The sequence below is a fragment of the Macaca fascicularis genome, chromosome 3 (assembly GCF_037993035.2).
Source record: "Macaca fascicularis isolate 582-1 chromosome 3, T2T-MFA8v1.1".
Classification (NCBI taxonomy): Eukaryota; Metazoa; Chordata; class Mammalia; order Primates; family Cercopithecidae; genus Macaca; species Macaca fascicularis.
In genome coordinates this window covers 99,462,256-99,475,263 of record NC_088377.1, presented here as the reverse complement: position 1 = coordinate 99,475,263, position 13,008 = coordinate 99,462,256, and the positions used below count along the sequence as shown (strand labels likewise).

At 40.4% G+C, this 13,008-nt stretch overlaps 1 protein-coding gene across 16 annotated transcripts in view; it reads left to right on the top strand.

The window, feature by feature from the left end:
* Nucleotides 1-13,008, top strand: part of MINDY4 (MINDY lysine 48 deubiquitinase 4) — a 131,309-nt gene that overhangs the window by 55,372 nt on the left and 62,929 nt on the right. For all 16 annotated transcript variants that reach the window (XR_012432559.1, XR_012432557.1, XR_012432558.1 and 13 more), the window contains exon 6: nt 12,130-12,188. Coding sequence is in view for 8 of the 16 variants with exons in the window: in XM_015447578.3 (XP_015303064.3) it covers nt 12,130-12,188 (59 nt within the window). In the remaining 8 variants the exon portion in view is untranslated. The remainder of the gene's footprint in view (nt 1-12,129; nt 12,189-13,008) is intronic.

The window sequence follows — 13,008 nt, the reverse complement described above, 5'->3', positions numbered from 1 at the left end:
GCCAAGGACTGTTGGGAGGGACACGTACGGAAAGAGAGTTAAGCTGAGAAACCATCACCCCAACAGAACAATGGCTTAGGAGGCTGGAGTACAGCATGTGTTCGCTCCAGCCAAACAGCCTGGGCCCGATGGCTTTTCCAGGAGGATGTGGGGCCATCCATTTCTCCCTCCCTCCTACCTGCGCCCCCCACCCCCGCCTCGCTCCGCCTCCCAAATCTGTCCTCACTGGGCGATCCCTATCTTTGTCCACCTTTGTCATCATGGACCCAGATGAGAGAGACTTGGGTATGCAGCCCAGTTCCCAATTAAGGGTTTCACTGGTTTCAGGAAGATAATTTATTTGAGTTGAATTGTTAAGGCAGATTGTTTTCACAGGATTCCAAGCAGAGAGCTTTTCTCACAGGAAATGTCAGACCAGCAATTCTAGTCAGGTTTTCCACATCCTTAAGAGGAAAGAAAAGACAGAGAGAAAAAAATATTCCTTTTATATGTTGTAGGTCAACCGTTTGAGAACTGGCAACTGCCGGGTATAAACTTAAGATCTGTTAAAGTTGCTACACATTGTGATAGTTAGTGCAGCGATGACTTCTCGATAACCCAACCCTTTGTGAGACCTCATGTTCTTTATGGCTTAATTTGAAAAACGCCTGTGAATATCCAGTGGCCAAGGGAGGTGGAGGAAGCCCCTCCAGAGGCTCAGAGTCCCGCTGAGCTCCCAGGAGGTGAAGCCACTGAAGAATTCCCATCCTCTCCTTGGACCTTGGTTTCCTTGTCTGTAACACCAAAGGTCCTGCCAGGTGGCGTCTGAGTGCCATCCAGCTCTAACCACAATTCTGTACTCCACCTATACCTAGAGGAGCTTGGCTAAGGTGCTACAGGAAACCAAAGAAAAAAGGAGAGCAGGAAAGTGAAAGGAAAAAACTTTTCTTCCATGGAGAACTTGGGTTTGTCTTTTTTTTTTTTTTTTTTTTTGCATTCTACATTTAAAAAAACTTTTTTAAAAAAGTCTTTTTATATCAACTTGCCCTCAGGGATCTGACTCACAAAAGCTTACTGCTTCTCCAGCAGTTCAGTCATTCACGAGAGCTGTTGAAGTGATAGGGGCTATGCAGAGTCACTGATGGAAAAGCCAGGAAGGAGTGCAGCACTGCTGTCCCTGATGGGCACCTCCAGTGTTTGCTGTGTACATATATGGCCAAGAAGTGCTTGCAGGTGGGGAGGGGCTGGGTCTGAAGAGCAGAAGCCCAGGTTCCCAAAGTGTTGTGGTTCTTATAGCCCCTCAAAGACAACTCCAGCAAAAGGGAGGTTGAGACTAGAGGCAATGCATCTGTTGACAGGTGATGCCAGTCTTACCTATCATGTGTGTGTCCATCCAGTTCCTATATGTCTGCCCATGTCTGCATAACTCTCTCCTTAATTATAATCTAACCGTCTTGTTCATTGCACAATGATGTTCTGTTTCACGTGGGGGAGTGGTAGGAGTGCTGAATTTGTAGTCGGGAAACCTGGACTCTGGTCCTGGGGTTTTCAGTTTCACTCGCCTTGTTGCATGGCCTCTAGTATGTATATCACCAGCATATAGGGTATGTGTGGGATGCTGGACATCCTTATCTTGTTACTGACTCTAGCAGGGATGCTTCCAATGCCTCAGCGTTAGGTAGGATGTTCTTTAAGGTTCAAATAAAACCTTTCTTAAGCATGCTAAGAATTATTTTTAAAGAACCATATATGGATGTTTATTTTTATCAAGTGCTTTTTCTGCATCTATTTAGATTATTTTATATTTTTTAAATCTCTTGGTTTGAATTACATTATTAGATTTTCTACTGTTAAAATAGTCTTGCATTTCTATTTGGTCATAATTTCTCTCAAACTCATGGCTAATACAGTTGTCTATTTTATTTTATATTTTTGTATTTTATGTTTACAGGTATTAGATTTTTAGAATCAAGGTTGTGGTAGCCTCATTAATCATCATTATCTCAACTAACACTTAGAAATTTCTGTATGTAGGGTGCTAGTCCTAGTACTTGATGTATTAACTCATTTAATTCTCACAACAATCTTTTGAGGGAAGGCTATTATTAGCCCCATTAGATGAAGAATAAAGAATAGATGAAGAATCTGAAGCCCAGAGAAGCTGGACACTTGCCTTTCCTGCACAGACTTTTAGTGTGTCAGTGAGATTCACAGCTGGGATGGGTGGTTCAGGGTCCGAGTGCACTCTATTTGGGAATGTAAACTGGGGAGATTTTCTTATATTTGGTGGAACACATCAGTAAAACTCTTTGTGTGTATGTTGGGGCTGGAAATGGGGGTGAATTTTAAATTAATGATTTAAGAAAATGATTATAGGTAGTTTCAGATTTTCTGTTCATTTTTTAGTCAGTTTTGTGATTTTTCTAGAAAGTGGTCCCACCTGTCAGTTTTCAGATGTATTGGTTTGAACTTACTCATACTATATTCTTCTTACTGAAAAGCTCCTATTGATAATGTTTAGTTTTATTCTTCCTTTTCACTCTTCGTATTGTTTATTTATACTCTCTTCTCTTTATCAATCTTACCAAAGGTTTGCCTTTCTATTAATCTTTTAAAAGAATCAGTTTTGAGGGTTGTTGAATCTATTTATTATTTTTTATTTCATTAACTTTTTCATCTTGCATTGATTTTTCCTCATTTCTACTCTCTTTTGGTCTATTCTGTTGTTCTCTTTTGCAGGGGGGTGCTTAGCTCTTTGCTTTCCACTGTTCCACAATAATAGGTGCCTTTATGCTATACATTGCCCTCTCCATATTACTTTAACTGCCTCCCATAAGACTTTATAAGTTGTGTTTTTAACATTAACCATTTTGAAATCTTTTCTGCCATTATTTCTTTAAAATTTTCTAATGCATGGGTTATTTTGGGGGGATGTAGAGGAGCTATCTCTTTATTATTGAATTCTTGTTTTATTTCTTTGTAGTCAGAAACACAGTTTGGAATTTTTTGAGACATGTATGTGGACTGCTGTATAGTCAATATTTATAAATTTGTGCTTGACAATAATATATTATTTAACAGTTGAATATTTTGGATCAAACATGTTATTTTAATGTTTAAATATTCTTTATTCTTATTAATGTTATTTTTCTGCTTGATCTGTTAGTTGCTGGGAGATATGTGTTAAAATTTTCTATTATGCTCATGGATTGAACAGTTTCTCCTTGTAGTTCTGTCAAATTTTTGATAATATGTTTTGAAGCTGTGTTGTTAGGAGCATAGAGGTTCATGATGGAAACATTTTTCTGTTGAATTTTTCCTTTTATTATCCTCTAGTAAGTAAGTTTATCACTAATAATACTTTTTATCCCAAAGTCTGTTTTTATCTGATAGCATTTAGCTACATCATCTTTTCAATGGCTAGTATACAAGTGGTATATTTTTGCCATGCTTTACTGTTAAGCTTTTTTATCATGTGTCTTAAAACAGCATATAGATAATTTTTAAGAGTAATTCAATCTGTGTCTCTTTTAACTGACAAGTTTAATTTTTTTGCCTTTAGTATAATTGCTGATTTACTTGAATTTATTCGTCCTGTTATATTTCATACTTCCCTTTTGCTACACTTTTTCTTTATATCATTTCTCCTCTTTTCTTGCATTATTTTTTTAAATTAACCGTTTGAAAGTGAACAATTCAGTGGCATTTAGTACATTCACAGTGTTGTATAACCACCACCTCTGTCTAGTTCTAGAACATTTTCATTTCTTCTAAGTAAAATCCCTTACGCATTAAGCACTTTTTCTCCATTCCTCCCCTAACCCCCAGTCTCTGGCAACTACCAATCTGTGATATTTCACATAAGTGGAATCATATAAGCTTTTGTGTCAGGCTTCTTTCACTTAACATAATGTTTTTGAGGTTCATCCATATTGTAGCATGTATCCATACCTCATTCCTTTTGATGGCAGAATAATATTCCATTATATGGATATATAACATTTTATTTATTTACTCATTTGTTGATTGACATTTGGGTTGTTTCCCCATTTTGGTTATTGTAAATAGTGCTGCTGTGAACGTTTATGCACATGTATTTGTTTGAGTCCCTGTTTTCAGTTCTTTGGGGGTGTATACTGAAAAATGGAATTGCAGAATAATTCTATTTTTAACTTTTCGGGGAACTCCCAGACTGTTTTTCACAGTGGCACTTACTTGTGAATTAACTGAAATGTATTTTTTTCTACTCTTTTCACATTTAGAAATTATACATTATGTTTTTATTGTTCTAGCGGTTACTTCTAAATTTTTAATCTTAATTGACTTTAATCAATCCCTCTACCCCCTCAAAAAAGTGTGAGATTTTGGGAAGCTTTAACTCTGATGATCGTTTCCCATTCCCATGCTCCTGTTTATTATGTCCGGTGTTTTAGTTTCACGTTGTTTTTAACTACTCTTAAGTTAGTTGCTATTGTTATTATTTTAATTGTTTTTATTGCCAGTTCTCATTTAGGTTTATCTAAATGTTTACTGATTTCTTTTATTCCTGATATGAGTCCTTAATCATTCATTCAGTGGAGGTCTGTGATAGTTAACTGTTTTAATCCTTGTCTGAAAATGTCTTCATTTTGTTCTTACTTTTAATGATGTTTTAGTTGGGAATTTCAAAGCTGACAGTTATTTTCTTTCAGCTTTGAAGATGTTATTTTATTGTCTTATGCCCTTGTCATTGCTATTGAGAAGTCTGCTGTAACTGTTTATAGGTAATATGCCTTTTCTCTAAGATTTTTCTCATTGTCTTTGGTATTCCGGTAGTTTTAAAATGACATGTCTAGGTGTGCATTTATTTTCACATGTCCGTTTGAATCTCATGTTTCTGTGAGCATGCATGTCTGGAAAGGTCATAGTAATTACCTTTTCAGGTATTTCCCTTCCTAAATTCTCATTATTCTTTCCTTCTGGAGCTTCTTTTATATGTAGGTTGGACTTTAGAAGTTTTTCCTCCATGTCTCTGCTCCTTCATGCATTTTATCTCTCTACTGATTGGTGATAGTCTGAGTAATGTCATCTGATAGCTCTTAGTACTTAATGATGCCTTCACTGTATCTAATCTACTGTTTATGTTTACCAAACGATTTTTTCCAAACTTTAAAGATGTTCAAACCTGCAAAAAGCTTGAAAGAAGAGTACAATGAGTATCTGTAGACTTTTCACCTAAATTCAGCAATTGATACAATTTTGTCACATTTGTTCTTTCTCTTTCTTTCTCTCATCTCCTCCCCAATATATATTATATGTATTTATATATACACGTATTTTTCTGATGATTCATTCGAAAGGAAAATACAGATATCCTGGCATTTCACTTGTAAATATTTCAGCATGCATCTCTTAAGGGCAAGAACATTTTCCTCCATGACCACAATACCCACAACATTTCTTTCTTTCTTTCTTCCTTCCTGCCTGCCTGCCTTCCTTTCCTTTCCTTTCCTTTCCTTTCCTTTCCTTTCCTTTCCTTTCCTTTCCTTTCCTTTCCTTTCCTTTCCTTTCCTTTCCTTTCCTTTCCTTTCCTTTCCTTTCCTTTCTTTCCTCTCTCTCTCTTTCTCTCTCTCTCTCTCTTTCTCTCTCTCTCTCTCTTTCTCTCTCTCTCTCTCATCTTCTCATCTTGCTGCTCTCACACCCAGACTGGAGTGCAGTGGTGTGATCTTGGCTCACTGTCACCTCCCATCTCCCAGATTCAAGGGATCCTCCCATAGTCCTGTAGATGGAACCACAGGCTCATACCACCAAGCCTGGCTAATTTTTGTATTTTTAGAAGAGACAGGGTTTTGCCATGTTGCCCAGGCTGATCTCAAATTCCTGGGCTCAAGTGATCCTCCTGCCTCAGCCTCCTAAAGTGTTGGGATTACAGGTATGAACCAGTGTACCTGGCCCAATAAATTTCATATTGATTCAATAAAATTATCTGACATGTAGCCCATAATCACATCTCTCTTTTAGGCTTTATTTTTTTTTTCAATCCAGGATCCATTCAAGGTTTGCCCATTGTCTTGGTTGACGTGCCTGTCTAATATTTATTTATTTATTTATTTATTTATTTATTTATTTATTTCAGACAAGGTTTCACTCTTGCCTAGGCTAGAGTGCAATGGCATGATCGATCACAGCTCACTGCAGTCTTGGCTTCCCAGGCTCAAGTGGTCCTCCTACCTCAAGCCTCCCCAGCAGCTAGGACTACAGGCATGCACCACCACACTTGGCTAATTTTTTATTTTTTATTTTTGCAGAGATGGGGTATCACTATTTTGCCCAGACTGTTGTCCAACTTCTGGGCTCGAGCGGTCTGCCCACCTTGGCCTCCCAAAGTGTTGGGATTACAGGTGTTAGCCACTGCACTGAGCCTCTAGTCTATTTTAACCTCAGTTTTAGTTTTTCATGAAGAGAATGGGCTTGTTTTCCTAAGAACACCCATATTCTAGATTTGTTGTCTTGTTTCATTATTAGGTTTATATTAAGCATTTTTTTTTTGGGAAGGACAATACAGAAGTGATGTTGTGTATTTCCTGTTACATCACATCAGGACCACATTAATGCCAGCTTGTTTTATTTTGATGATGCTAATTTGGATCACTCGGTTAAGGTGGTATATGTCACTCTCTCTATCATTGTAAAGATAACTTTCCTTTTGGCAATTAATAAGTAATCTGAAACTTTCAGACCATATGAATACCCTGTTCCTCAAAAACCTTCCATCCAGTTGTATTGGCATCTACTGATGACCCTTTCCCATATAAATGATTAAATTGGAGTGTATAAAATGATGATTTTCTAATTTTATAATTCCTTCTACATTCATTGACGGTATTCTGTAGAGAAGAGCTTGCCCATCTTCTCTCTCTTTTCCTTGCACTCCCCGCAGCTTCTTCCTTCTTGTCCTTTATTCCTTCCTCTTTCAGTAGCAGATTCATGAATTTTTTTTCAATATTTAATATATTATCTATCACCATTGTTATATGCCCATTATTTCATTCAATGACTACATTTACTCTTCAGAGCTGCCCATTCTTTTTTTTTTCATAATGTCTAGCTCTTTTCTTATGATTTCCATTCCTGTTTTTAAAAAGTTTCTCTAATCTTTCTAATGTACAGCCTCTCTAAGATTGTTGCTCCATCTTGAGTCTTTGGGAGTCCTATTTGCTGTGTCTGTTGGCTTTCACTCATGGTACATCGTTTCTCATGTGCTTAAAAGTTTTTTATTTTGAGCATATTTTAGTAGGACTTACAAAACAAATAAAAAAACAAAAAACCTCTCTCTTTCAGGGAATCTTGTATGAACTGGTTTGTAGAAGTGCTCTGTCAGATTATTTTACATTACTTTGGTTAGGTGTGCTGGGGTATCACTGACTTCCGAAAAATTTATGTTAATTTCTTGTATTCTAGATTCTTGTGCCATATGAATGGGGCCAATTTGAACTCCATTGACACTGGGTTCTGATATTTCGTCAAATATATAGCAAATGTCTTAGTCTATTTTCTGTAGCATATAACAGAATACCTGAAACTGAGTAGTTTATAAGGAAACAAAATTTGTGTCCTACAATTCTGAAGGTTGGAAAGTCTGAGGATGGGAGGTCACATCTAGTGAGGGCCTTCTTGCTGGTGGGGGCCCTCTGCAGAGTGCTGAGGTAGCTCAAGGAATCACACGATGGGGAGGCTGAGTGTGCCAATTCAGGTCTGTCTTCCTCTTCTTAGAAAACCACCAATCCCACTCCCATAACAACTTGTTAATTTATGAACCCATGAATCCATTCATGAGAGCAAAGCACTCATGACCCAATCATCTCCTGAATGCCCCACCTCTCAATACTGCCACATTGGGGATTTAATTTCAACATGAGTTTTAGAGGGGTCAGATATTCAAACCATAGCAGGAAGTGATCAGTATCTTTATTTTCATGAGATGCCTTTCTTTTAGAACCCATAACTAATTTAGCCAAGAATCTAGTAACAAACACAGAGGAGTAAGCATCTCCTCTTCTCAGTTTTTATTTTTTTTTGTTATTTATTTTTATTTTTTAGAGGTAGCGGCTTGCATGATCATAGCTTATTACAACCTTAAACTCCTGGGCTCCGGCAATCCTCCCACTTCAGCCTCCCAAGTAGCTGGGACTACAGGTGCGTGACACCACGCTCAACTAATTTTTTTATTTTTTGTAGAGGGTCTTGATGTGTTGCCCAGGCTGGCCTCAAGTGATCCTCCTGCCTCCACCTCCACCTCCCAGAATGCTGGGACTATAGGCATGAGCCACCATACCTGGCTTCTTCTCTGTTATTATGTGAGAGTGACTCTTTTCACTAAGCCAAGGATTCAGTTATTCAGAGATTGAGTCCTGGTCCCTTGGAGCCCAGAACACCAGCAGCGACCTGGCTCGTGCCTCTCCCGGGCGGGGGGCGGGTGGGGCATGAGAAGAGCTGTGGTGGGAGGTGGAGGCCTCAGCAGAGGGGCGAGTGGAGTTTGCCAGTTGGCCCCCATGGATTTATTAGTTGCATACTTTGACACATGTCTCTGGGTTATCTGAACAATCACACTTTGAAGAAGTGTTTTGAATCCCTTGATTTATCTTTTTGTCATTGTTGTTCAGAATAGTTTCACTCAAAGGGAAGAACATGTTTTTAAACTGACCTTTTAAACTTTGTAAAGCTTATGCCACAAAGAGACATGAAAGGAACAATAAGCACATTCTCTACATAGAAGCATAATTGAAGTCTCTGGTGATGAGATCTATGGGAACCCGGCACAAAGCATCTGAGCTGGGCTCTTGTAGCTGATGGATGGCCCTCTGGGTGGAAGTCCTATGACCAGAGAGAGAGGCCAAGCTGTACCCTACCCAGTGGTAACATGATTCCCACCATCTCAGCGGGCTCATGGCCACCTGCCTACCTTCAGGAGCCAAGGGAACCATTTGAGAGATTTGGCCCTTGTCCTGTAGTCTGCAGGAAGCCATGGAAGTTTCTGAGCAGGGGAAGGATGTGGACAATCGAGGCAAGAGCAGAGTAGAGCATTTGAAACCAGCAGCCTGGGTTTGAATCCTGACTCTGGCACTTCTAAGTCATGTGACCTTGTGTAAGCCACCTGGCTTCTGTGAGAATCATCTGGCACTGAGCACCCATTTATGGAGCACTGGCTACATGCTGGACACCCGAGATCCAGAGGAGACCAAGATAATCCTGCAGTCCTTTCTTCTTCCTTGCTTGTAACTCTTACCACGTGTATTAGTTTACTATTGCTGCCATAACAAATTACCACAAACTAAGTGGCCTCAAACAACATGAATTTATTATCTCATAGTTCCGGAGGGCTGAAGTTCCACTGGGCTAGAGTCAAGGTGTTGGCAGGGCTGGTTGTTTCTTGAGGATCCAGGGGAGAATTTGTTTCCTTGCCCTTTTCACCTTCTAGTACGCACCTGGATTCCTTGGCTTGTAGCTCCTTCCTGTCTGCAAAGCAGATCACTCCAATCTCTGTTTCCATGTTCACATCGCCTTCTCTTCTTCTATGTCAAATCTCCCTTTACCTCTTTATGATAAGGATCCTTGTAATTACGTTGGTCCCGTTTGGGTAATGTAGGATAATTTCCTCATCTAAAGATCCTTCGTCTATTCTCATTTGCAGAATCCCTTTTGTCATGTAAAGTAACATTCACAAGGAAGTTCCAGGGATTAGGATGTGGATATAATTGAGGGCCGTTATTCAGCCTACCACACCACGCAACATTGCATTTAATGTCTGTTCATTTTACGTATCTGTGTAATGTGTTTCTTCTGGGCAGTGAGATAGATAGGCCTGCCAGATAGCCTCACATATGCTGGGTGAGTGAGTGAATAAATGAATGAATGTGTTCTTTGGAGTTGAGAAGAAGCTGATGTTCCACTTGGGCTTTAGAGGATTAGTGTAAGTTTGTTTGCCAGAGTATTCTAGATGGAATGAGCAGCTTATGAAAAGATATAGAGGCATGAGCTGAGACGTTCAGCATGGAGGAAATGCAGGTGGAATGTGATGGCCCAGAGTGAGATGAGGCTGGGCAGTAGGTGGCCGGGTCATGGAGAGCCTTGCAGGATACACTAATGGGCCTGGATTTTATTTTTATAAGGAAGCAGTAAATGTAGTTATTGCCATTGTCTTTGGAGTTACTGCCTGGGTTTAAATTCCTGTGCTGCCACTTACTTGCTGTGTAACCCTAGGAAAATTACTAAATGTCTTTGAGACTGAGTGAAATAAGTGCTTCATAAAGCTTTTCTGAGAAGTAGATGACTTTTGAGGCTTGCAAAGCATTTAGCACAGTGTGTGGAGCAGTCAAAGGAGCCTTTAGGAATGTATTGGTATTCTTGCTGTTATTTTAATACATGTGATTATTGTTATTATTGATGGTGATGATGGGGACTCTTAGAAGAATTTGAGCCAGGCTTCAGTGTCGTGGTCAGATTTGCTTTCTAGGAAGATGACTTTGGCAGCCATGTGAAAATGTTGGGGGCCAACAAGGGTGGGTGACACTAAGGGTCAGGAAACCAGTTAGGAGCCTATTAAAATAATCTAGGTGAGAGATGAAGAGGCAGAGAGCAGAGGTGGGGGTTCAAGAGAGATGTTATTGAATGCAGGATGTTGGAAAGATATCTTTGCTGCTGCTGTTCCCTGCTTGAAATCATTCAAGGGGGATTTTAGAGGCTTAGTACCAATGCCTTGGTCCTTGATTTTCAGAAAGGGACACTGAAGCACAGCAAGGGGAGGATGCCTTGCCTTCATCTCCAGATGAAGCAGTGACAGATGGGATAGGCAGGGTAGAACTCAGGTCCTCAGCCCTTTGTTGCAGAGCAGGCGGAGGTGGGAGGAGTGTGGCTGGAAGAGGCTCCTGATGAAAGTGCAGTTCTTCATGGGTGGGGGTGCTCTGACACAACCTCAGTGTTGATTGCCCCTTCCACACCCCTCTAACCACCCCTCTATGCCTTAACTCCTCTTTCCAGCTCATTCTTCCACCAGTCCCCACAAGAATGCCTGTAGAATCCTGGTGGTGTTGGGCAGAGGGGTTTTGTGGTTTTGAATTAAGGCAAATGACTTGACCGAGTCCAGGAGGACACAGGAGGATGAGGACTGCCTGGGAGGAGGGGTGAGGGAGTTCTATGTTCTAGCGCCAGTGAAAGAAACCCGGAGTCTGAAGAAGTGTGTACTCAGGGATTTGGTACTGTGTGTCCTCTGAGGTCTTCCATTCACGCCCCTTCATACATCTTCAGGAGGAAACCAATTCAATAGAGTACACCAGGGCAAGATTACGATTGTTACTTCAATCATATCTTACCCTGCAAGGATGTTGGAGGAAAATATATTTCAATGCCACGCTCAAAAGAGCTGTCATTTTTTAACATAGTAAATGAATTTTCAGAGAGTGAAGTAATATTGTTATTTTTAATACCTTCTGTTTAGAAATGATTTTACTTTAGTTCAGATCGATGCATGCTAGAGAACAGAAAAATCTAAAGGGAGCTTTAGAAAATGCTCCCCTAAAGGGTCCACCCTTTTAAGAAAGCTCTGTGTGTACATACCTGAATTTACAAATCAGAATCACATGGCAATGTTTTAAGTAACAGGAAGATACAGGAGGGTTCCTTTAAACGCCTTGGTGCATTTCAGAGGTTTCTTATAAATAGCTGCTGATGGCTTTACCAGAAAGCTAGGAGAGAGGAAACAAACAAACAAACAAAACATGGAGATGAGATGAACAGATTCTGGGCAATGATGACAAGAACTTGATTTGTTTGTGCGTGTGTATGTTTCCCAAAAGTATTGCAGTGAAATTGGCGAGATAGCCTATCTGCAGTGCTTGGCAAATACCAACCTACAGAGCTGACCATCCTGTATTGGCTGGTGTATGAGTCTCTTTGTGAGAACACAGAATCGACAAGCATCATGGGGGCTATTTGGTCCCATCCCATGTGGAACCTATGGCTGAGAGAGGGGGAGTATTCAAGGCACACAGAGGCGAGGCCAAGACTAGAGAGACCTGTCTCCTGAATGCCTGTCCATCGCTCTTAACAGTCTTCTCTGCCGTTTGCATTTCTCTGTCAGTCTCCTCTGGTACATTGATATTTTCTATTTTCCAGGAAAAATCAGTTGCTGACGTCTGACAAGGTGGATGATGAGCTGGGTGCCCTGCAGCTCGGTAGGTGCAGCGAGTGCCCCTGTGCTGTGCCCATCAGGGCCCAAGAGGTCCTCATTGGCTCTGTCTGGGAGATGGGTGGTGGGGGGCCCCTTTCCTTCCGCCTGACCTCAGCAAGTGGGTCCAGTCAAGTGAGTAGAGCAGACTACTCTCTCTCTGATTGATGTCTTCTACTGCTTGCCCTTCTCTCCTGGGGACATCCTTTTAAGAAGACCAGTCAATCCTGGATCTACACTGTGGGGCCAGAGAAGCTCTTTCTGCATTTGGTATTTTTTTTTTAGGGCCATTCAGTAATGGCCTTAGTAAGTTAACTAAGGTCTCCAGAAAACAGTTCTCATTCAAAGTATCAGTATAGCTCTGTCTGGGAAGGCCCATCCTTTTAAAAAGTTTATCAGTGTATTAGGGAGGCATAAGACACAAACAGTGAAGGCATTAAGTGTACAACCTTAAGTGCTCCGGTCTGCATCTTCACTTCTGTGTATATCTGTGTAACTGCTCTCTGAGATCAAGATAGAGCACGTTTCCTTCCACTCTTTAGTTTTGAAGCAAACTTTTTTCTTTCTCTTTCTGTAATTTCCTACTCTCCAAAGACTGATGTGTTTGCAGGGTTTTGCAGAAGCAGCTAGAGATTGAGGATGTTGAGACCAAGGATTGACCATGAGAGGATGAGGTTTGAGTGCTGCCAACATTTGCTCCTCTTCTGGAGCCAACAATTTACCTATTGTAACATTTGGGCAGACAAGAGCTGTTCACATGCTCTTCTTCTCCCTTTTGAACTCTCCTTTTTAAACTGAAGGAAGAAAGCAGTGCCTCTATTTAGAAC